Source organism: Spermophilus citellus, assembly GCF_964194105.1.
Source record: "Spermophilus citellus genome assembly, chromosome: 6".
In the NCBI taxonomy this organism is placed as follows: domain Eukaryota; kingdom Metazoa; phylum Chordata; class Mammalia; order Rodentia; family Sciuridae; genus Spermophilus; species Spermophilus citellus.
This window is the reverse complement of record NC_138187.1, coordinates 64,097,700-64,124,335: the sequence shown is the minus strand read 5'-3', so window position 1 is coordinate 64,124,335 and position 26,636 is coordinate 64,097,700. Positions and strand designations below refer to the sequence as shown.

Sequence of the window (26,636 nt, the reverse complement as noted above, 5' to 3'; positions counted from 1 at the left end):
CACATAAAACACTTGATATTATCATAACTAAAATTGGCAGGGGTTCCGCTTTACTCATTCATTTCTTTATCCATTTAAAAAATAGCTTATGGAACCACCTGTTACTCTGTGAAGGATTATTCTCAGACACCAAGGATCCAGCAGTGAACAAGACAAACAAAAGAGTTCCTGCCTGTGGTTTGTACCCAAGACAGAGAGCAGACAAGACACCCGGCATATATGTAGTGTATTAGATGGTGGTGAGCACAGTGAAGACACAGTGGGAATGGGGGTATGTGTGTGTAGACAGTAGACAGGGTAGCCAAGGAGGTTCCCCAGAGAAGATGCCCTCTGAAACCTGAACCACAGTAGTCATGTTCCTGTGTGAAAAGTGTCCTGCTCAGAGTTGGCATTATTTGCTGGTGCATCGTGTAGGCATGTCTCAAGAACTCGTGCATAGGAAGTGACTTACAGCTGGTTTCCAAATAATCTTTAAATTATTTTGTGTCCCAATATGTCCCCCCACCCTTCTCTTTTTTCATTCAAGTCCTAACCCTCAAATTTCTTGACATTAAATTCATTGGAAAGTGAGTTTCTCTTACCCAGACTCATTCCAGAGGATGTTAGTAGGAAGGAGTTTGCCTACTAGCCCTCCAAGAGGTGATACATAGTTCTGTGAAATGCTCTCTTGTGTAAACATTTCCCATGGCTATTGGACAGTGATTGGCATGTTACTTTCCATAGCAACTTAACTTTACTTCTGTCTTCACAGGAGACTTTGGAGATGTTGACTTTTTCCCCTTATAGTCTTGTTCAGACAGGCAAATTAAAACTTACAAAGTTAGTCAATAGATCCCAGCATCTAACACAAATGAAGTTTATTGAGGTTATTGAAGAAAATAACATAAAAACTTTTATGGACAATGCAGTCCTCTTAAGAATTTGCTTGTCTTTTAACTAACTGACAATGAGTGTCTTCACTATTTAATACATAAAGGGCCAACATAGACTACATTCTCTTTTAACTTAGCATTCTCTATTCTGCTCCACAAATACAACATTAGAGTTGTCTGAGGAGCTTCTCCCAGTATGCTTTTAGCTTCAGAAATCATTAAAATAGGGGCTGGGATTGTGGCTCAGTGGTGGTAGAGTGCATGCCTAGCACATGGGAGGAACTGAGTTCAAACCTCAGCACCGTGTAAAGGTGAAATAAAGATACTGTATCCACCTACAACTAAAAAATAAATATTTAAAAAAATGAAATCATAAAATAGATGATGTGTTTGAATACAGAAAAAAAAATGGACATAAGCTCGTGTATAGGGGAGTGAGGATCCTTTAATAGTGTGAAAGTAGAACACCAGGGAGAAAAATCAAAGTTTACATTGAGTTGTTCATATTCTAAATCAACAGTGCTTTTGAATCTCATATTTTCTTTTGTTATCATCTATTTTTAATAGCTTCAAAAATACATATGTAAATATGCATGAACATAGCAACTGCGTATTAAATTTATTTTGACTGTTGCTGTACTTAATTTAAAATGTGACTAATTTTGGTATCATGACATTTTATAATGAAAATGCATTTTTGGAAAGCTTATTTATGGTGGTTCTGACACAGGGCCTAAGAAACTAAAAAAGCTAGACAGTTTGCATGATTTTTGTTGTCAAATTAGTATTAACAAGTGAAATCATGTTTATAAATATCCAGATTCTTTGTAGGTATTTCTCGTAGGAAATAACGATTGATTTGTTTTTTTAAAATCATAGTATTAGTTTGTACATATGAGCTATGTATAAGGTTTAATGTGCTAAGTTGCACTTCAATAGCAAACAGTCCCAAAAACAAATGTTTATTTCTTGCTCAAGCTATATGTCCCTCACATGTTGGTGGGGTGTTCTGTTCTATGTCTGGGACTTGAGCTGATGGAGGTGCTATTATGTGGAATAGTAGACAGTTCGAGAGGATAGAGATGTGGAATCCTGCATGGGCTCTTAAATGTATCTTCAGAAAGTGACAAACCTGTCACTCTTATTTATTAGTCAAGCCAAGCTGTAAGACCTCAGCTAACCTCAAGGGGATGGTGACACATACTTACATCTTCTCTGCACTTGGAAGAGAGAAGTCACAGAAATATCCTTGAGTTGAACCATTGTCTAACCACAATTAGGAACATTTCCAAAGTAAATTACTAGAGTTGGGTTCTCTGCACTGTGTGCCTTGGCATACTAGTTGAGTCATCATTGGTAGTGATATTTGAAACCATCTACTATACTGCAAACTTGTAGCATAATTACTTGTTATTAATGTGCCCTTTTTGACAAAGTGTGTGTGAGTTTTAATGCAACAGTGACTCATGTCTTTCAAAACTGACTTCCAGAATGGTTCCACGCACCATCATGTAAAGACTGGATTGTGTGTGCAGCTATTTTTAAAATCAGTTCACTTGTAGTTCTGGTGTTGTTTCTCATCTCTGAGTGCTGCTTACCAGACTCTTAGGCGACTGTTCTGGCTCCTATTAGTTGGTAGTTAACTCCTTCTTGGCAAAGTATTATGCTAATTGTTTTAAAATTATGACAAAAACTCCCATTTAGCATTTGTTTTACTTTTTAATTGGTGCCAGGGATTGAAACCATGGGTGCTAAACCATTGAGCCACACCCCCAGCCCTTTTTATTTTGAGATGGGGTCTCATAAGTTGCTGATGCTGGCTTTGGAATTCTGATCCTCCTGTCTCAGCCTCTTGATGTCTTTTGTTTTAAATTTATGTATTTATTTTAATTAGGTATATCTGACAGCAGAATGCATTTTGATTCATTGTCACAATTGCAGCACAATTTTTCATGTCTCTGATTATACACAAAGTAGAGTCACACTGTTCATGTCTTCATACATGTGCTTAGGGTAATGATGTCCATCTCATTCCACTGTCTTTCCTGCTCCCCTACCCGCTCCCTTTCCGTCCCATCCCCCCTTTATTCTATCTAAAGTTTGTCTTTTCCTCCCATGCTCCCCCCTCCCCAGTCCCCATTATGAATTGGCATCCTTATATCAGAGAAAACATTCGGCATTTGGTTTTTCGGGATTGGCTCACTTCACGTAGTGTGATATTCTCCAACTCCATCCATTTTCTTGCAAATGCCATAATTTTATTCTCTTTTAATGCTGAGTAATATTCCATTGTGTATATATATATGCCACACTTTCTTTATTCATTCATCTCTTGAAGAGATCTAGTTGCTTCCACAGTTTAACTATTGTGAATTGAGCTGCTAAGAACATTGATGTGGCTGTATTACTATAGTATGCTGATTTTAAGTCCTTTGGGTATAGACCAAGGAGTGGGATGGCTGGGTCAAATGGTGGTTCCATTCCAAGTTTTCTAAGGATTTTCCATACAGCTTTCCAGAGTGGTTGCACCAATTTGCAGTCCCACCAGCAATGTATGAGTGTGCCTTTTCCCCCCACATCCTCGCCAAAACTTATTGTTGCATGTATTCTTGATAATTGCCATTCTGATTGGAGTAAGATGAAATCTTAGAGTAGTTTTGATTTGCATTTCTCTAATTACTGGAGACATGGAACATTTTTTCATATATTTGTTGATTGATTATATATCTTTTTCTGAGAAGTGTTTGTTCAGCTCCTTTAGTCCATTGATTGATTGAGTTGTTTGTATTTTTGGTGTCAAGTTTTTGAGTTCTTTATATGTCCTGGAGATTAGTGCTTTATCTGATGAGCGTGTGGTAAAAGTTTGCTGCCAAAATGTAGGCTCTCTTTTCACCTCATTGATTGTTTCTTTTGCCGAGAAGAAGCTTTTTAGTTGGAATCCATCCCATTTATTAATTCTTGATTTTATTTCTTGTGCATTAGGGGTCTTGTTAAGGAAGTTGGGGCTTAATCCGACATGAAGAAGATTTGGGCCTACTTTTTCCTCTATTACAGCCTTGTGACATCTTAATTTTTTTTAAATGTATGATTCAGAAGTGTTAAATATATTCATATTGTAGTGAAACAAACAGATCTCCAGGACCTTTTCCTTGCAAGATTAAAATTCTGTAGATATTGAACAATAACCCATTTCTCCTTCCCCACAGTCACTGGCAACCACCATTCTACTTTCTGTTTTTATGCTTTCAACTACTTTGAATACTACATATAAGTGGAACCATACAATATTTGTCTTTGGGTGACTGGCTTTTTTCTTTTTGATAGCTGAATAATATTCCATTGTAGGTATATACCACATTTTGTCTGTTCATTCATTTGTCATGGACATTTGGCTTACTTCTATCCTTTGTCTGTTGTGAATAATGCTGTAGTAAGTATAGGTGTGCAAATATTTCTTTGAGATCTGTGTTCAGTTTTGCTGGATGTATACCAGCAAAAGGCTGGCTTGAATTTATGATCCTCTTACCTCAACCTCCTGAGCTGCTGGGATTATAGGTGTGCACCACCCTTCCCAGAATTTTTAGATTTTTGAGGAGTTGCTTTACGTCTTTCCCCTAGTTCCTGCACCATTTCACATTCCACCAATAGTGTACAAAGGGTTTCAGTTTTTTCACATCCTCCCCAACATTTGTTATTTTTTATTGTACCCATTTTAGGTATGAAGTGATCTTATTGTGATCTTGATTTGCATTTTTCTAATGATCAATGATCTTAAGGATCTTTTCATATGCTTCTTGGCCCTGTGTGTGTCTTTTTTTTTTTTTTTTTTTTTTTTTGAGAAATATCTGGTCAGTTTCTTTTTATGGTTGAGTTGTAGGAAGCCCTTATGGATTCTGGATGTTAATCTCTTATCAGATTTATGATTTACAAATATTTTCTTCCATTCTGTGGATTCCCACTTCACTCTTTTCATTGTTTCTTTAGATGCTCATAATAAGTTTCTGTTTAATCTGGTACTATTTGGTCTCTCTGTTCTTGTCTTTTTTTTTTTTTTTTAAAGAAATGGTTTATTTTTGTTAAGTTTATATGAGTTTGTGTATGTGTGTGGTACAGAGGATTTAACCATGGCATTGGGCAAGCAAGTCATGCACCCTATTGCTGAGCTGCATCCCCAGACCCCTCTGTTCTTGTTGCCTGTGCTTTTGGTATCATATTCAAGAAATCAGGGCTGCATCTGTTGTCAGTAAACTTTTCCCCTGTGTTTGCTTCTCAGAGTTATAAAATATTTGGTCTTATATTTAGGCTTTAAATCCATTTTGTTTTAAATAATATGAATTATATAAAGCATGGGCCCAATCTTATTCTTTTGTATGGGGACATTAATTTCCCAACAGTATTTGTTGAAGAAGATGTCCATTTTCCATTAAATGATTTTGCATCTTTGTCAAAGATTACTTGAATGTGCACATGAAGGTTAATTTCTGTGCTTCTGTTGTGTCCTATTGGTCTTTTTGTCTATCTTTTTGGATATACTACACTGATTTGATTAATGTAGGAATCAAGAAGTGTAACACAATCTCCAGTTTTGTTCTTTTTTTTAAAAAAAGATTTTTTTTGGCTTATTTTGAATGTGTTGAGATTTCTTGGACTTTAATATGATCTTTAATTCTGTAAAAAATGTCATTTGAATTTGTATGGATCTCATTGAACTTTTATGTCACTTTAGGTAGTATAGACATTTAACAATATTAAGTCTTCCAATCCATGAACATGGGATATCTTTGCATTTATTTGTGTTATCTTTTTTTTTTTTTTCTCAGTGTTTATAGTGTTTAGACTTTGCTTTCTTGGGTAAGCTTATTTCTAAAGTATTTTATTTGTTATCATGAATAGGATTTAAAAAATTTCTTTAAAAATTGTTAATTATGTAGAGAAATGTAATTTTGTATCTTGCAGTTTTGTTGAATTCTTTTATTAGTTTGAACTGTTTATTTTGTGTGTGTTTGTGAGTGTGTGTGTAGTATTTAGCATTTTCTACATAATAGATTGTACCATTTGCAAATAAAGATAAAATCTTTCTTTCTACTTGAATGCCTTTTATTTATGTTTCTTGCCTAATTATTGTGGCTAGAACTTCCAGTACTGTGTCAAATAGAAATGGTAAGAGTAGGAATCCTTGTCTTTTTCCTGATCTGAGGGGAAAAGCTGTCATTGTTTCATCATTGAATATGATGTTAACTGTTGACTTTTCATATATGGACTTTATTATGTTGAGATAATTACTTTTTACTCCTAGTTTGTTGAATATTTTTTTAATGGAAAGGAGATTTATTCTATTTTTATGCATGTTAATCTGTATAGAAAGTGATACATAATTTTAATAAAACTAGCTAGTTGGGTGATCTATTTTTAGACCCTTTATGATATTTTGGAAATTACTAACTACAAATGTTTAGTAATACTGTGGTGACATTTTGTTTTTAAGAAAGATTCAAAAGAGTCTGAATCTTATTCTTGAGCTTCTGATTTACTCTATTATTATTTTATTATAGCTGTGTTCAATATAGACGTTATCTTTGGCTACCATGCAGGATTTTTCTATAGACTTTAGAAATATCTGTGGCTCTTGTAGGTTATGAAACTTTAGGTGTGTTTTAGACTTAAGTATTGGTGATAAAAAGATTGAAGACTGAGAAGATTATTTTCTGAACCAGCTTGGTGTTTTGGATTAATCAGAGAAGGCATGATAATAAGGTGCCTAAGGAGCAAACTAGAGGATGTGGATGTGAACTGGGAAGCTTTAAACATGTTAAACTCAAGGATATTAATGGAAAGGTTTATTTTGTTTATTTTTTGTGTGAGTGTGTGTGTGTGTGAAATCTTATGTGAGAGATATAAGTTGGAAATAAGGAAATCTTATGAGGGAATATAAGTTGAACAAAACCATTAGGTCATTCACATAACATCTGAGCATCTTGCAAGTTTTGTTTAGTCATCACAATAAGTGAATGAGGCATAGATATTAATTCTACTTGATAAACAAGAAAACTGATTGAGGGAGTTTAGAGTTAAGAGGCAGCATTGTGTAGTGTAATGAACAAGTGTGAGCACTGAATTCATATTATCTGACATTAGAATCCTTTCAAGCTGGGGCATAGGACAAATTTCTCAAAATTCAGTTTCCTCATCTGTAAGACATGAAATTGTGTTTTCTAAACAGGATTATTATGAGAATTCAATAATATATGTTGAATTTTTAAGCTAATGTCTGGGAAATATATGTACTTAGAAAATGAAAGCCATCACCAACATTCCTATGTGTATTCTAAATGATTTTATATGGTTTTCTAACCTTTCATAATTTGTAACTTGTACATGTAATAAGTGGTAGAGTCCGTTTTTTTTTTCCCCCAGTACTGAGGATTGAACCCATGGGTGCTCTACTACTAAGCTGTATCTCCAGCCTCTCTTATTTTTTATTTTGAGATAGGATATCAATAAGTTGCCTAGCTGTCCTTGAACTTGTGATTCTCATGCTTCAGCTTCCCAAGCAGTTGGGATTGCAGGTGTGAGCCACTATGCCCCAAATTCACATTTTAAAACTAAGGTCTGTTTCCTACCAAAGCATGTATTCTTTGCATCATAGGATCCTAAAAGTTTGCTAGATTAGAGGAAGTGGGAAATAGTGGTGAAAACGAGATTGGAAAGTGTTAATAGAAATTATCATCTGTTGACTTACAATTATATAAGCATAATTTCATTTCATTAAGTGTGGCCAGGGTCATATAGTAAGTAAGGCAGAGCTGGGATATGATCTTAGGTCTGTCTAATTTCAAAATCTGTGCTGTTATTATTCTGCTTTACTAACTCCCCATAAGCAAAAGAATTAGGCCACTTTGACCTGAAAGATAAAGGTTTTGGAAGGTTGGAGTTGGCCACATATTGAAATATTTATAAATGGGAACCTGTGTTAGTCCAGGTCCCTGTGTTATGTGTTGCTATATCAAATTACCCAAAGCCAGGTGCTCTATAAAGTGAAGAGTTTCATTTACCTCACAGTGTTGGTTACATTTCAGCCTCTGGTGGGCTTGCTTTATCAAAACCTCTTCCTGTGGGAAGTCACTTACTATAAGAAATCAATATTGATTTCTTCCAAGGGTGATGCCTCCAATGACCTAATTATCTCCACGAGGCAAATACCTCTTAAATGTTTACTGCTTCATACATCCGCATGGGGACCAAGCTTCTGTCAGGTGAACACTTGGGGACCATGCTCAAAACATTCAGATCATAGCAGGACCATTGTGCAGTTTTTAGGGATGTGTAACACAGGTTCCCTCTTCAAGGAAATCTTATGAGGGATATAAGTTGAACAAAACATAAAATTACATTTGTGTACCTTAATTATAAAAAAGGGTTGTAAAAATTGGTTTCTCCAATAGAGAAGATCTAACAGAATGCCGGTGGAATGCTGAGATGGATCTGGAATTGAGAATTATTCAAACAACATGTAACAAAGGAGCTGTATTATTCTTCCCTGCCCCCAACAATGAAAAAGCCAAAATTAGAAGAAACCACGACACAGTGAAAATAGCAGTCATTGATGGCTAACAGTGTAATCTTGAAGAAGAAGAAGCCAAGACATTTTAGTGCTAGGTGGTAGGAAGTGAACCCAGTGACAGTGGTCGTCATCAGAAAGAGCATTGTCTCTGGTGAGGAGAGGGGAATAAAACTGGAGTCCTCATGCACTGGCTATTGTGCTAGAGGTCATCCATTCCACCTCTGCCTCCAGGAAGGACAGCTGAATGAGGCAGGCAGTGTATACCTTCTCCAGAAAGCGCTTCTGGTGGATGGCCTTCCTTGTGAGTGGACCAGGGCTCCTGGCCGACTTTCCTATGGAAACCCGGGTCTCTCAAGTTTATAAAGCAGCTTATCCTCCCTTTCCTCTTTTCAGTCTTTAAATCTTTATAAAGATTATAAAGATTCTTTGAATGAGATGCTCCTCTTCTGTTGCTTTGGTATTTCCCTTTCCATTTGTGGGAAGAAGATACGTTAGTTTCACATTCCATAACATTTGAACCCTGTTGAGTTTGTAAAAATGTGGGGCATTTTAATCTTTCACAGTTGTTCCTCCCCCCCCCCCCCCCCCCTTAAAACTAGGATTTTGGGTTTGGGTTGTATAAGGCATATTTTCTTACAAACAACATCTGAACACTTTGGCAGCTGTAAGCAGATTTAAAGGTTCCTACATATACAGATAATTCTCAACTTAGGATAATTCACTTCATAAAACTTCACTTTTCTACTTACAGTGGTGTGAAAGTGATATGCCTTGTTTAGAATCCGTACTTCACACTTTGAATTTGGATGTCTTCCTGGGCTAGCAACATGCGGGGCGATCCTCTGTTAGCATGCTGGACAGTGACCGTGAGCACAAGATTCTTAGGATAGCCAAAATTGGAGTCTAATTTTGTTGATGATTAGAAAGTGCATCTTTAAAAATTCCATCCCTCTTATTTTGCATCTGGTTTTATATCACACTGTTATTATTATTTCCATGATAACCAATAAAAATGTTACAAGCATGTTGCTTTTAGATCTTGAAGTCACTGGCAGGTAGGATGCAAGCATATAGAACTGTGGTCAGCACACCCCATTTCTGGCAATGAATGGGTTATGGGAACATAATCACGCTCACATGCCTGTTATTTATGCTGAGACAGAAGCCATATGGGTTTCAAAGCCCGAAATGTTTCCTGTCTGATCCTTCCCAGAAAATGTTTGCTGGGTTTTGGCTTAGAATAGCCATTCTCAACACTTTCGGATTCCAGATCTTTTGACACTCTTAAAGTTATTGAAGACTCTGAAGAGGTTTGATTATGTGGGCTATATTGATCAATATTAAACATTGGAAGTTAAACTAGGTTCATTTTTTAAAAAAATATTAAACTTGTTACTTGTTAACACAAATAACATTTTTATAAAAAAATAACTATTTTCCCCCAAACAAACAAAAAAATATTAGCGAGTTGCAAGTTTATTTAATTTCTGGCTTAACAGGAGACAGTTATTTTCTCATTTGTCGATGCTCAATTTGTATTACGTGTTTTGGTTGAAAGATATGAGGAAAGCCAACCTAACTCAGAACTGTAGGATCATTTTGGTAGCCTCTTCAAATTTGGTAGCCTAGTCAATTGTGGATATATTTTTCTATTACACCAAAAAACGGCATGTGGCACGGTAAGCTGCAGTGTAGAATTGGAAAACACCATAAACTTATTGTGTTGGAACTTTAAATCTAACTTGTGCTTTACATAAATTTATTCATGAATGATTTTCTAATGTGTTACTGGAAAACAGGAAAATATAAGTTCGCTGAGTTATATAGGTCTTCCAAATGTTGCCTCAGTACCAAAAAAAAAAAAAAAAAAAAAATCACATTGGTTTTAGTACCACCACTGATTTTCTCAGAAAAGCCTGTGATTTTGAAACACTGATAGAACCAGGCAAAGTGGAGACTCATTTACCTATATTTTGCATTTGTTTTGGTTAACTTGGTGCATACCATGCAAAGAGAGGGCCATCTCTGGTAGATGCAAGCTTTATAAAATTTTTGCTTGGAAGCTCACGTTTTATCATTAGCAACACATACTGCTAGTTTCTTTGAAGTTACAGACTCATTTCATTCATGTTCAAGAAAATGCCTGTCAAATGCCCAATTACTAAGGTTTAGCATTCATTAGATCTTTTAAAAATGGCACCCATGAAACAAGTGACTAGTTAGTTTACAACTGAAATCATCACACAGATGTTTCTTGAGATAGCCTTTGCTTTATTCCCAGCAATAGCACTTTATGTGTACTTTCCATTTCATCACAGAGAATATTAAAAAGAAGTTAAGAGTCCATTAATTTTTAATTTTCATTATTCCATTAAGGATAATCTACAGCAAACCCTTTTCCTCTTCCCTTCCCACCTGTGCTACCCCTCCGGTACTGGGAAGTGAACCATGAATAGCTTCAGTTTGGTGCCACTGTATTCATTCATACTGAGTGCCAGTGGTCTCACCACTATCACTTTTCACCATTGGTGCACACATTGACAGTGCAAAAGGCAGATAACATCTCACTATATTTCTAGAAATAATTTGACCTTGAGAAGCACTAGGGTATCAGCTATAAATACCATTTCATGTAAGCAGATTTATGCCACTTAGTTATATGTTGCTTCCTTCATATTCTTACAGATAGAATTTATGAAGCGTCAAGTAAAGTTAACAGATGTCAGTCTGCTTTTGCATTGGAAAATATAGCTAATGAATCTTTCAAATTGAACTTTCAAGAAAAAATTTGCCCACTTGATTCTAATGTTTGAAATATGATATGTCAAGAGCTTTGTAATGTTGTGAACAACCAAGAAAAAAAGAAAAAATTTGTGATGATAGATTTATATTTTGTTGTGTTATTTTATTGCTGTTTAAAAATGTAACTCTAGAGTACTTTTACCTTGTGATAAAATCTGCAGTTGGATTACTGAGTATAGTTGTTGTCTTGTGAAGCGATAGCCTCTTAATATAATTCTTTTTTAAAAATTTTTATTGTTGGTTGTTCAAAACATTACATAGTTCTTGATATATCATATTTCACATTTTGATTCAAGTGGGTTATGAACTCCCATTTTTACCCCGTATACAGATTGCAGAATCACATCGGTTACCCATCCATTGATTTACATATTGCCATACTAGTGTCTGTTGTATTCTGCTGCCTTTCCTATCCTCTACTATCCCCCCTCCCCTCCCCTCCCTTAATATAATTCTTAAAGAGGTTATTTGTGATGACATTTAATTAAAAGTTTTCATATTCTTGAACACCCCCTCCCCAATTGAGAGGGAATATGCTTGGAGATTTTTCAATTTATTATTCGTATTCATTAACTGTGTGTGTTCACATTAATGAAAAAATTGCAAATGACTATGTCACTGGATGGAATGAAATAAATTCTTGAATTACTGAAAAAACGCAAACCACTTCCTGTTCCAGATACTTGCACTTCTGTAGTTGGCCACTAGGTGTCATGAGCGGCACAGGAGCATTGAGGGTTAGCCAGGGACAGTAGAAATTTGAACATTGAAAGCTCGTAGACCTTCACATAGTTCACTGTTTCCACGTGATCAATGCCAGAAGAACCTGATACAGTGTGATATATAGAAGCAAGGTACAACTGGAATAATGAAATTTCAAAAATAAGCCTTTTAAAAGGAAGGTTGTAATAGTTCTGTTGGGTATTGTAAATGCTTCAGGTGCACTTGATACAGCTGTTATGTTCCTGGCTTTGAGTCTTTCTCTTTTTTATGGAATGATGGATTGAACTTCAATTTAAGAATATTCAGTAATCCCTCTCAGGACATACTGTAACAGCTGGTATTTTTGTATTGTAGTAAATCGATTCCATACAACAGTCAGTAATAATTATGGCTAGGTTCTGACAAATTCCAAAGCATTTTCAATAAATTTAGCCAAAGAAAATAACATTGTTACACAAAAATTTAACTCAATTTGAAAGTTAAACCCGGCAATCGCAACTCTGTTCTACAAAATGTTAAGTATTTTGCTGATTAGGATTCTATCAAACCATTTTAAAAATCTACATGTATGTTCTGAGAAGATAATTACTTGGCAGTATATATACTTAGATGATAATTAAAGTGTAGTAAATACACAGATTTGGAAAAATTTACCCTGAATGTTCATTATGAAAAAAATTAGAAGAGATTAAGTTCTTTCACATGTGGCAGTATCTGCTCAAAGAGATGTTTTGGTGTGGATTGTAAGGTTTTCTTTAGTGTTAATGCAATGAAATGTTCCCCACTGTTCACATTTTAATTATTTGATAAAAGCACTTTAGTTTATGTGACATATATGGATTATAAAAGCAAAATATTATAAATTCTTTAAGCCATTAAGAAAACTGTAGGTTGTATAGTATTGATTGTATATTATATACCCATTTCTATACTCACAGTGGCAATCTATACCATACAAATTATGGCTTTTCTCAAGGCATAAAGAGCTTAAATTAGACACATATGCACATACAATAAATGCCTGCCAATGTACATACATACATATTGCTCTAATGATAGAAATGTATGTGCATATGCTTTTCAAATTTTAACTGTTTTAAATTTCTTTTTCCTTTGAGCAAATAAAAGTCCATTAATTGATTGCTTTCTTTAAATTATATGTAGTCTTTTTGGACTTGCTTTGTGTATGAATTATTTCATTTCTACCCTTGCTTTCTATAAGGAATATTTTCATGTAGTTGAATCTTAGTCCTGATTAGAATAATTTATGCAACCAAAGCAAAGTTGCTTTTTAAAATCATTGGGAAAATATCTTCTGAGCTGAGCATTAATGAAACCTTGCTTTGTCTTTTTTCTCTCATTTAAAATTTTTAGTTTAGTGATTTATATTTTCATTTGGTATTTAAAATAACTGCCCTCATATTTTTAATTAGCACTCATCTTTGTATGAATTTGTGTGCATGTTTTAACTACATGAGTCTTTGTTATATGAAGCAGATTTCAAGACATCACAGCAGATAGTTTAGTCTAAGAAAGACTATTTGGTGAATTTTTTTATAGTGAGTTTCACTTTGACAATTAAAAAGTTAATTTGGAAGGCTTTAATGGGATTTTTACAGTTGGATTTTTTTCAAGTAAAATTTGGCAAACTCATTTTCTTTATTCTGTAATATGAATCAGCAATTTTAAAAGGTTTTAGGAATTAAAGTGAGCCAGTTTTTCCAGTGTTTACAGTGTCTGTTTTTCCTGTTGTCCTGACTGACTTTGTTATAGAGATTTGGGGCAAAAGCATTTAAAAAACGAACATAAGTGCATTGTGTAGTTAGTTCCGAGTTCTACAAAAGTGTAAATGGAGTGTATTTTCCGTTATTAGGCAGCAGTGATCCAAATTTAAACCACATGGCCTCCTTCTAGGTGTTAGGTCAGTGTAAATTTTAATCTTGCTACTTTCTTTTATGTTTGAATTTTATAATTAGATTACCTGAATTTAAAAAAAGCCCTGGACATATTACATTTATTGTTTGTTTACAGTGTGTGAAACACTATGTTGTATGTCTTAGCATATTCAATTATCAACAGTTCTATGAGGACGATAATTCCTCATTTGTAAGGAAATTAAGGCTTATTTGATAAGATTAAAAACTTGTGCAAAATTACAGAGCTAGCAGGATTAGAGATTAAACCAAACTCTATACTGCCTATTTTGGGATAAACTTAGGATAGTTATTGGGAAAAAAAAGTTGACATTTTTCAAGATACATCAAAGCCTAGTTTTTACTAAAAGAATTTACTTATTAGCTTGGATCATTAAGTTTAGTTTAAATTACTAACACTTTGGAAATCTATAATAATTTCTTGCTTCAATTTTAGTAACAAAAAGGCTTTCAAGGTTCTTTGCAAGACCTCAGTTAGAAAACTTTGCAGTCATCATATTAGAATGAGCTTTTTAAAAATATAATTAGTTATAGGTTGCTGACAATTCATATGGTCTTGGTTATGCGTTTAAGAATTATAGCTTGAATTATGATAACAGAGGAAAGGAATTTTATTGAGAATGGCATCGACTTACAGAAGCTTCTTAAAGTTCTCCATCTGTCTCATCAGCGGCCCCCAGACCAAATGTAAAAATCTTTAAGGAAGCCTTGGTACATGCGTGAAGCGCATTCATGTTTTCAATTAGAAATTGCACATCAGAATCAGAAGCTTTCTCACTGAATAACTGCATGTTGTCTGTAGAAGAAATTCTGTTAGAATTCTTGTGATCTCGTTGGTAGTGTGTGGTAATAAGAATTTAGAATTAGTTTTTGAATGTTGCCTTTTAATGATATTCTTTTTTTAAAATATCTAAACGTTTCTTTTCTTTCTAGAAAGGGCTCACATAACATATAAATCCTGGGCGACAGCGTGGCTGCAGGCAGTTGAACTGGAGCTCCCCGTGGCTTTCTGAGGCGTGAGTGTGTGGAGGGCGTTTCCTCACCCGCAGCCTGCATCATGCCAGCCCTGTCCACAGGATCTACTAGTGACACAGGTATGCCAAGCCAAGAGGGGCAGATTTCCTTCCACCCCTACTTCAATCTTGTTTGTGGTGAGAGGCAGCATTGCTATAAGAAAGCACCAACAGCTCATGCCTGTTTCTCTGCGACCAACACGAGGGGCATGAAACCAACTTAGACGTGTCCTTGGTAGAAAAGCTACTGGAGGCCTCTCTCTGGCTGCTTCTCTGTCTAGGTTGTGGTGCCCTGTGGTGGTCTGTGTCGGTGTTCTCCCATTGTCTTGCTTTTGGAGTAGTGCTGTGCATTTGATTTTTAAAAATGAGGTATTTTAAATATACAGAAAATTCTGGCAAATACCATGATTATCTACCTGTATTGCCCTTCACACAGATTTAATAAACTTTTTGCTGCCTTTGCTTCAGACCTCTCACTTTTACTTTTTCTTTAAAAACAAAACAAAACAAAACATCCTCTCTATTCCATTCCTCTATTTTCTTCCAGACGTGATGCCTATCTCTAAATTGATTGATGTCATTGAGGGATTCAATTAAAACTCATAAACACATTTCATCTTATCAGTTCTAAGATTTACAGAGGCATAGAGTGAATATTTCTAAGAAAAGAAAAAATATCCCACATGTGTATGTAAAATTTCCCCTTTCTGATCTAATTTAGGGAATGCAGTGGGGGTGGCAGATGCCCCTTGAAGGTCCTGGTATTCCTCAGATTTGGTGCTTTTGCCCCTGGATGCCTATAGTATGTGTGTCTGGGAGACAGGGGGGGGGGCATACTCAGGCATAGAGTGTTTGCTTAGCATGTGTGAGACACTGGGTTAGATCCTCAGTATCCTCCCCGCCTCCCAACCCCACAACCAAAAAAAAAAAAAAAAAAAAAGTGCACATGGCTCTGGTTTGCATTTTGAAGACCCCTTGAAAGAAGTGGTGGCATACTGTGACTAAAAAAATTTCCTCTCTGTCACACTGGCTGTGCTGAATTTGGTCCTACTGGTCCTATTTTCCAACCAGCTGACATAGCTGTTTCAGCCTATACCATTCCAATCATTTGCTCTTTATCTTCAGAAACAGCTGAGTTACAAATGTAATTTTGTGTTGTTATTATGTTACACTGGCATTTTTATTTGCACAGTTTGCAGATATCATTCTTTGCTATTTTCTGGCATTTCCATACTTACAGTTTGGAAAGTTTTGTCTCATCTTTATCTATTAAGAATTACCCCCCCCCCCCAATGAGATTTACACTAGCTTTTGTCAGGAAGAAATTTTGATTGTTAAGTTATATAAAATATTTCTTTGTCAAGATATTAATATGGAAAACAGCTCCTTTGGAATTTTTTCCTCTTTTTAGTTATTATATATTCTCGCATTTGTGTTCTTCTATATAAAAATGAATGATTTAAACTTTCCGTAGTGGTTTCAGAATTATAGATAAAATTTATTTGAACCATAAATTTACTATAGTTGTGTTTTATGCCCTGCTGTTCATCAAAAAAAGTGTTATTTTAACTGAATGCAAAGTGTTTTTGCTTACATATAACTCAAAACATGATTAAAAAGGTGTATTTATGATTTATTAGGCAGTTTAGGTGTCAGTCATGAAAAATGGCACAGACTACTTAGTATTTACAAAGAGCTTTTCCACACATAGCCATCTCACTTAGTGCGTATCTAAAGTACCATCCGATTGACATTCTGTTTTATGGTATTTTTTGATCTATGTCCCAGTAGGGTTGGAATCAGGCACAGAAGGTTAGTGCACTTAAGAGAGCGCTTAAGTGTGGTATTCTCATCAGATGTTTGTAGTTCCCTCATAGGTCCTCCTTGTCCAGATGCACTTGGCCATCTGGGGTCATTTTTACCATAAGCCCTGTTGCTTAGCAATATGGTTGATGTTGACCCTCATCGGGTCTCCAGGAGAACAGAGTGTAACTGACAGAAGAGCACCCAAGGAACAGCATGCCCCAACCTCTCAGTACTTATTTGGGAAGATGCTTTCGATGTAACACTTTTACCACTCATTCCTCACTCTTCCCCTTCTTGCTTATTTCACTAAGAAGAAAGAATTAATTATACAAGTACAACATGGTAATAACTACTTTTCCTCAGTCTCTTTGTCATTTTGATAGAAGCTTCCAAGAATTTTCTATGCATTAAACACATCGTTTGGATGTAGCTCAGTGGTAGAGCACATGTTAGCATGCAGAAAGCCCTGCATTTGATCCCCATCACCAGCAAAACCACGAACTAACAAAAAATTAATTCGATATGAGTGTACATAAATACATTGTTTTGAATTTTTTAAAGTCATGGATTTTTTATATGCCATGGCTTGTTATATTATTTTCTGTATCAAGCAGTATGTCTTGGAGAGGTACTTCCATGGTGTATAGACACTGTAAAAGTGTGTGTGTTTATGTATATTTATCTATGTATCCATTCCTGTACACATCTATATATCTACCTCATTCTTTTGAACTAGTCCATAGTTTCTCACAGTGTCACAAAGTAGTGGACCATACTTCTATTAATGAAACCCTGGTTCTGCTTCTTTGTAAATATTTTGGGAGAAAAGATGTGCACATTTAACGATACCATCAAATTGTACCATCAAATCGTCCTCCAGACGAGTTAAACCAGTTAATGATTTATGGACAGTGCATTAAAGTTCCTTTCTCCCACATTCTTGCTAATATTCAGCCTCTATAATTTTTACCATCTAATGGTAAAAACAGTATTTTAAGTGTTAAAGGTACATTACTACTGACATTGAGGATTTTAACAAATGAAAATACCTGTTCATTCCTGTGTGATTTTATGGTTTAGATGTGAGATATCCCCCAAAGGCTCAAGTGTAAAACAATGCAAGAACATTCAGAGGTGAAATGATTTGGTTATGAGAGCCTTAATCCAATCAGTGAATTAATCTCCTGATAGGGATTAACTGAGTGATAAGTGATGGTGGGTAGGATGTGGCTGGAAGACGTGGGTCGTTGGGGGGCATGTCTTTGTTTTTTTTAATATATATATTTTAAAATATTTTATTAGTTGTTGATGAGCCTTTATTTATTTATATGTGGTGCTGAGAATTGAACTTGGTGCCTCACACATGCTAGGCAAGCACCCTACCACTGAACCCTAGGTTATATATTTTGTATATGGCAAGCTGTCTCTCTTTTTCCTTCCTGATCATTATGTGAGCCGCTTCACTCTGCCACACTCTTCCACCATGATGTTCTGCCTCACCTTAAGCTGCAGGGAATGGAACCAGCCTTCTGTGGACTGAGATCTCTGAAACCATGAGCCTCCCAATAAACTTTTCCTCTTCTAAAATTGTTTTGGTCAGGACTTTTTAGTCACAGCATCAAAAAAGCTGACCTAAACGGTGATTTAGATATTCAAATTCTTTCACCATCTTGGTGTTTGCTTATCATTTTCTAATTTATTGTCAGAACTTGTTCACTTTTATTTTATATATTCTTTGGTTCTTATAGATGGTACACCCATTTCTTCTGGCCAAATGTTTGTCCTTTTTTGCCCCTGAAATAGTATAATTTCTTTCATAGAGTTAGAAATTTTAATGTAGTCAAGTCAGTCTTTAGTTTTTTTTTAATTCTTTTGCCTAGGTAGGCCTTTCCTGTCCAAAGATCATATACATATTCTTCTAATAATTTGAACCCAGTGCCTCACACATGCTAGGCAAGCACCCTACCACGGAGCCACAGCCACAGCCCTAGGTTATACATTTTGTATATGGCAAGTGGTTTTTATACATTTGGAATTTTAATCCAACTGCATGGAGACAATTATTTAATATAATCTTAATTCTAATTTTATTTTCTCATGGATTGTCAGTAGTCCCAGAATCAATTATTCAGTATTTTATTCTTTTCACATAAATTTGTAGTAGCTCCTCTATCACATATCAACATCACGTTCGATCTGGGTTCTCTTTCTTGACTATAATGGTCTACTGATTTTATCTTAAGGCATCTTTTCTTTGCTTTGTTAATGCATTATAGTTATAGGTGATAGTGGGGTTCATTGTGATGTATTCATACATGCATATAATATAATGTGCTCCATTTCTTTCCCTGGTGTCTCCTTTTTGCCTCTCTTCTTCCCTCCACTTATCCCTGTAGAGTCAAAGAAGGGAATCAAAGAGGGAGCGAGGAGGAATGGAAAGGGGGTGAAAGAGTAGAATTGACTAAATTATAAGCATAATATATGTATGAATATATCATAACGAATCCCACTTTTTATGTACAGTTAATAAGTAAATTTAATAAGTAAATTAATAGAAGGCCAATATCTTAAGAAATTTTTAATAAACCAATTTTATAGTAATTTTAGAGTTATAGAAAATTTACAAAGATAGTATAGAAATTTCCGCATCTATATATGAACATCTCTATGTGTAATCAGCTATAGCTATATTAAGCTAATATAAATTCGGACTGAAGACTCCAACTCTGATCTACTAGCAAATGGATCATTCTAGCCTTTTTCTCTTGCTTATCTATAAATTCCTTCTGTAGCAGTTAAAAAACTTGCCCCTCATATTCATCACAAGTCTACTTAATTTTAAGTTCAAGTCCAGTTTACATATCTAGCAATATCAGAGTTGTTAACCCATGGGAAATAGCTTTCATCGGCTAGAGAGTTGATATTATTTTTATTCCTGTAACGGTGCCATACTTTAAAAAAATCTTATGGAATCATTTCTTTCCCACATAACACCCATGTTAGTTTTAGTTTTATAATTTCATTAAATATGATTTGTATAAACATATAATGTGAAATATAATATATGTACAGAAACGTATGTAAAAGTTTTACAAGTGCAGTTTTAAAAGTGTTCATAACATCCATGTGGCCACCACCTAGGTTAAGAAATTGAACACCTTGAAAGCAACTGCTTCTAAGTGGTGACCTCCTTTGAGATGGACAGGGAAAATGGAAAAGATTCCTACTCCACACTATGCATAATGTGCATAGCTTATGATTCCTGGGCAGTATGGTTTAATTTTGCTCATTGTTGAACTTTATAAATGGAATTAAGCTATGTAAATTTTCTTAGGCTGAAAGTATTTATTTAGAATGAGAAAAATTATACCAAATTATAAATATTACAAGTAAATACATATAATTATTTAAAAACCCATGAAAGACCATAATCTTTTTATTAATTAACTGCTTGACACTTTTATATTTTCTGGCTGTCTGCTCTTTGATCACTTCTTCATATATAATATGGTCTTTAAGAGAGAAAAGCAATTCAATCCTTATTTATTATTTTACTCTTGATAGTTTGGAGGTAAACTGCATTCAACTTCACATAGAAATTCTGATTAGTTTTCTTTGCATGATACCCAATTTAAAAATGATCAATGGTGCATTATTGAATATATTCCTGACAGAAGAGAATTTGTTTTGACGAGCTCTAAATGAGAATAGATTCCTCAGCATACAATTTTATAATAAAACTTCAATGATTGATACAAGCTTTACAAACTACCTTTTGGCTTGGTACACATACTTCTGGTGCTGGGGGCTACAGAACAAGGTCATGTAATAGTACATAACTCTGGACCCGCATCCTGTGTTATGAAGCCAACTTAGTCAGCACAGTGGGCTGCTGTAGTAACCCTCAAAATCTTTTTCCACTGGATAGCTAACAATAAGTTAAACATATACAGCACTAAGGAACTATGTAACTAAGCCCACTACATAATTACATTCCCACTAAACCCAAATTAAATTTATCTTCAATGGCAACTCATCCTTAATTAGATTCCCTCAAATACCACCAGCCTTTATGTATTCTTTTGTGGCTTGTCTTCTCACTCTTTATGCTGTCTTCCCTGACTTCCATGCCCAGAAGTTATTAATTTCAATGTAGTTGGGTACCATTTTCCTTTAGCATTAGTGATTCCTATATTTTATGCATGCAATATTTTCTTAAGATCATGGAGTTATTGCTTTCTCCCTCTGTATATTAGTTTTAAGACTTTAGAATTGATTTTAGTGTGAGGTAGGATAATTTTTCCATACAGCTATCCACGTGCTTCATGGTGACTTCTTATAAAGACTGGCCTTTCCTTTTTGCCAGCAATGGCAGCATCTGGGACCTTCATGACAGTGGTGCTAGTGGTAAGAGTATGCATCATTGTTTTTAGTTTTATATCTCAAAAGAATAATTTCAGCATTTCTTTGTCAATGTTCTGTTTTTTTTTCTTCTTGTATATCCTTCTCCCCGTTTCTTGTTGTCATATGATCCTTTATTGCAGTGTGTTCCTTTGTACTTCCTAACTAGCTGAGCATTCCACTGCACCACTGTTGATGTCATTTACTATGTCATGAGATGGTGGCCACCAACATTGAGCCCACAGACTTGGGAAGTCCCCAGGGTCTTTTTAATGGGTCCAGGAGTTCTCTGGGTAAAGATTGGTGTTGTATGCTGGCAGTGTTGACAGTCAGTCTCATCAAAGGGGATATTTCCACTTGTTTTTCTGCTTCTTTCTGTCTCTTGGTGGTTCCTGGAGGGCATTGATGATCAAGGCAGAGGCAATAATAGGTACAATCTCAATATTGGACTATTCTGAAAGGATAGTTTCACTGTGATCCTAAGATCCTTCACTTACCATTGGCCTTGACAGTATCATTAAACTCTCTTGGAGACAGACCCAGGAGTCTGAGTGCACCTCAGTCATACCATTCTGATCTTGTTGGGGTTGAAGGTATAAGATCAACTCAGATTTGGGACACTTGAAGAAGGTTCCACTTTGTCCTCCTCTGAGACAAAACGTGAAAGTCCTGTGTATCCTTTTTAAGGAAGTTTCCTTTGATTTCTAGCTTGCAACATTTTTAAAAAATGATTAGCTATTGAATTTTGCTTTTCATTTATTTACCTTAATGATCCTGTGATTGGTTTCCTGTTAATTTTTTTAACATAGCAAATTATATTGATTTTTTGAACATTAAACCAACTTGCTTTTTTGAGACAGACTTAAATTGGTCATAATTTATTGTCCTTTTTATATACTTCTGGATTTGGTTTGCTCATATTTTGTTCAGATTTCCTGTAATTTCCTTTCTCATTCTTTTATCACATTTTCATAAAGCTATGCCAGCAATGGGTGGAGTCTTTTCTTTTCGTCTTGTGGAAAAGATTGTGAAACACTGAAACTAACTTTTACATGAGTTGGACTTACCTGTTAGGCCACTTGGTTCTGGGAATTTTTTTTGCAATAAGATTTTTAGTAAACAATTCATTTATTTTAAAGGTATTAAGAATATCCTTAAATCTTTCTATTTCTTCTTCTGTCAGTTTTTGGTGAGTTACCTTTTTCAAAGACAGGCCATTTCATAAAAATTTTCAACTTTGTTGTGAAATAAAATTGCTCAGAATATCATTTTATGTTTGCAGTTTCTGTATCGGTTTCTTCTTATTTGGTCCTGATTTTGGTAATTTTGCTCTCTCTTCCCTGCTGCTTAATTTTGTTAGTTTTTTCAGTTCTGTTAGTCTTTTGAGAGATAAAATTTTGGGATTTACTAATTGACTTTGTTCACAACTGTTCAGTCTGCCTTTTTTTTTCTTAATGTTCACCTTTAAAACTATTCATCCCCAGGTTTTGTTTTATCATTTTAAAATATTTTCAGAAAGCTGAATTTGCTTTATTTTAGTCCTTTGAAGCTTCTTTAGGCTTACTTTGTGGTTTGATGCATGGTGAGTTTTAATAAGTATTCTATATGTATGTGTTTAACGGTAGTTGTATTCCTGTATGTGTCTCATACATCAAACTTGTTGATTAAGTCATTCAGATGTTTTTGTATAGGTATACCTTGGAGATATTGTGGATTTGGTTCCAGACTGCATTAGAGCAAATATCTCAATAGAGTGAGCCACAAAATTTTTGGTTTCCCAGTGCATATAAAGGTAATGTTTGCTCCATATTGTGGTCTCTTAAGTGTGCATTATGTCTAAAGAAGGCCAATGTACATACCTTAATTAGAAATATTTTATTGCTAAAAATTGCTAACAATTATTTGAGCCTTTGGAGAGTTGTATTCTTTTTGCTGATGGAAGATCTCACCTTAGAGTTGATGGCAGCTGCCTCATCAGGTGTTGATGCAGAAGTTTGAGGTGGCTGTGGTACTTTCTTAAAATAAGACAACAGCTAAGTTTGCTTTATAGATTAACTCCTCCTTTCATGAAAAAAATTTCTAGAGCATATGATGCTGTTTGACAGCATTTTCCTAGAACTTCTTTCAGAGTTGGGGTCAATCCTGTCAAATCCTGCTGTTGCTTTATCTACTAAGTTTATGTAATGTTCCAAATCCTTTGTTGTCTTTTCAGCTTCTTCCCACCATCTTCACCTCTCTTCCATTTTATTAATTTTGAGCTACATCTGATCTCTTTTATATGCCAGTATTTTTAATTTTTAGTAATAGATATATTTGTAAGAAATTCTGTTTAGATTTCCTAAAAATGTATAGCCAATATTTAAGTTGTTTGTACCATCCATGAGTCTGATTAGTTAATCTTAACCTTACTTCCAATATCAAAATCATGATGCTTTTATGTTAATTTCAAATTATTGAAGGGACTTGATATGTCACTGAGATTTGCCACTAAAGGAAGCCATTTGAAATAGTAAGAATATGCTTTTATTTTTATTGTCAATGTCATGAAAATATGGTGTTGTCATTTTTCATTTTTAAAAAGTCTCATATGATCCTTCTTTCCCCTTGATAATTTGTTTATTTCATTGTGGAAAAGCAACTCTGAGCTTGGTGTGCTTTTTTTTTTTTTTTTTGTAGTTCCCAGAAAGAATTATCTTCTGCTAATTTGACTTGATCATATTTATATTTTTCACAGTTTCCTTCCAAAACAGGAATGCCAGGCATGTAGCTGCCTGTTAGCTTTTCTCTGTAAACAACAAACAGTATGCACATTAGCATTTGGGAAACTCTATTAGCATTACTATTTTTAGTCAATATATTGATGCTTCTATGAACTAATTCTAAGTATTTGATCTATTTTAGTCAATGGAATATGTATAATTGCAATTGCGTAAAATATTATTTTTCCAAACACAATGGCAGTAAGCAAATACCAGTGGAAGTTGACTAAATGAGCACAGATAAGCCTAAACTCTGCAGTTTGTGTATGGCCTTGAGAGCTTGACTGGAGCTTCTAGCAGGGAGTGCAAACCCTAGTTCACTGGTACCCAAAGAAACACCCTCTTTTTTACCTGGGAAGGTCATTCTCTTTGAACGTACAGCTTTGATGAGTAATATATATGGATCCATGAGAGGGGAGGGGGACATCATCTAGCCAGCCACGTGAGCCAGATCAGCCTTGATGATCAGTGGCTGAGAGCCGTTACAACCAGATGGCTTACCTACCCTTACATCCTTGTACAGCCTCATGTAACGAGAATGAACAGATTTTTGTTAAAGTCATAATTTTGTTGTAAATTTGACCATAACAAAATATTACTGATTTTTTTCCTTCGACAGTGCTAAATTACCAATAGAAATGGGCTGAGGACCACTTGAAAGACCACTGGGACCCTCTAATGTTCCACAGGCCACACCTCAAGGAGCAAGACTCAATCTAATTTCTTGCACAGTTTCCTCAGAGGCTTGGAACCCAGTGAGCGATTTGGAAAATGCCCATCTTTTCTTCCTTAGCAGTTTCTTGCTCAGGAAAAAATGCTATTAAAAGTGTCATTTAAATGAAAGAGAGTGTCAATTAAATTAAATTTTGTGGTCTTATGAAATAAATAGTTATATTGGGAAACTATTTTTATAGCAAAATTTTCCATATACACTTCTGCATAATACTAAAATTGCTAAATTGCTAGGTTTTGTATTATAGTAGGCTTCATTGTCACAACAATATTTTCTTTCTTTCTCAGCACAATATTAGTGTTCCAGAAAGAGTTTGTGATGGTTTCAGGGTCCAAATATATAAAGGATTGTCTTGGTAGATTTCAGATTCCTGTTGATATATAATGTTTCAATATTAAAATGCTCTTTGCTCTTTGGTGATATGAACTTTTTCAGTGAGTTTATATCTGTCACTCAAAAGATATAATTTCTTTTAGAAGTGAAATTTAGGGGTTCATGGTAAACAATTCTGCTAAAAATGGAGATTAAACCTAGAAGACAATTTTATTCTATTAAGATATAATTAAATAGTTATTATAGAGCTATTGAAAATTTTAATAAACATTTTAAAATATTTGGGAGTGGAGCTTACTGAGCGTACGCTGAGCATGCATGAGGCCCTCAGTTTAATTCTCAGCATCATAAGTCAATAAATCAATCAATAATAAAAAATAAAAAATATAAAAATATTTGCCAACACTCATATTAAATATTAAACTTCTTTTCTGACAGAGTGATTTGAATATCCTGGTTTCTTTCTTTTCTTTCTTTCTTTTTTTTTTTTTTTGGCAGTGCTGGGATTTAACAGCAGGCCTCAAGCATACTAGGCAAGTGCTGTACCACTAAACCACGTTGCCAGCCTCTGGAATCACCTAGATTTTTAAGAGTGTTCAGGAAGCTCAAGTGAACATGTTTTAAGATAAGGGTTAGGATAAAGTCTATGTCTTTCCCTCATTTCTTCTTATCAAGTTAGAGATTGTGGAAAATCACCCCTGCAAATATCTGGAGAGGATTTTTACTCTAGCACATGCCTTTTTGGTTGAATTTTCATAAAATTATTTGGATCCTATGAGATTAGTAGGGATGGGCTTTATTATAAAGGCATCTAGTTTATTGGATTTCACTTTTATTGAAATGGTAATCCAAAAGTTCAGTACTCTCAGAAGAACATTTCCCCAGTACTGAACTGATTTGTAATTCCACCTTATTTTTTATTCAGTTCTTTATGTATCCTTAGTCTGTTTGTCAATAAAATTTTTTTGTTTCAGCAGATTTTCCAGGTTACTCTTTTGGTCATTTGGCCAGGGAGAAGTTACCCTGAATATGCATAAATACTATTGCAAGCAAAAGGTCATCTGTTTAGAGAAGACTTGAGTGTGGTTGAAAGAAAGCATTTAGCTTGGTACTTGTTTGTTAGAGGTGAACCACCAACTTGTTACTTTCAACTAAATAAAATAATTTATAGTTTAGATAACTTGTTATTAAAATCCATATAAGGAAGTACCTTAGTTATTATTAGTTGGGAGTTCTCTAACCTGTTACACCTTTTCCTCATTAAAAGTGGGCTTTTGCATCTTAGATAATTAAGATTGTTGAAGATTTCACTCATTACATTCTTGTGTAACCAGTTGTCCTTGGGGGCATTGTAAAGGATATTCGATTGAAGAGAAGGCCATTTAAGATACTTAGATGCATGGAGCTTTGCTAGGAGCTTTTCTTTCACTTCAGTGCTTATTAATAGGCCTCTAAGAACATAGGATAAGGTTGCTGGCAACAGGTCTGTTTATTGCAGGTTAGCCATGTGATGGACATTTTTAGGAGCTATATACTTTTTCATTCTTTTTTTGTCTGTTATTTTATTTTTTGTGGTGCTAGGGATTGAACCCAGGGCCCTATACACGTAAGGCAAGCACTCTACCAACTGAGCTATATCCCCAGCCCTGTGTGTTGGTTATTTTAATAGTCTTAGTATAAAAAGCCTCTCTCTCTTCCT

At 34.9% G+C, this 26,636-nt stretch overlaps 1 protein-coding gene across 5 annotated transcripts in view; it reads left to right on the top strand.

Annotated features, from left to right (window-relative positions):
- MPP7 (MAGUK p55 scaffold protein 7) overlaps window positions 1–26,636 on the top strand; it is a 258,247-nt gene that overhangs the window by 49,484 nt on the left and 182,127 nt on the right. For 4 of the 5 annotated variants that reach the window (XM_081298033.1, XM_081298035.1, XM_081298036.1 and 1 more), the window contains one exon: window positions 14,826–14,986. In XM_081298033.1, coding sequence (XP_081154159.1) covers window positions 14,950–14,986 — 37 coding nt within the window. In that variant the 5' untranslated portion in view covers window positions 14,826–14,949. The remainder of the gene's footprint in view (window positions 1–14,825; window positions 14,987–26,636) is intronic. The other variant, XM_081298034.1, reaches the window with a different exon arrangement.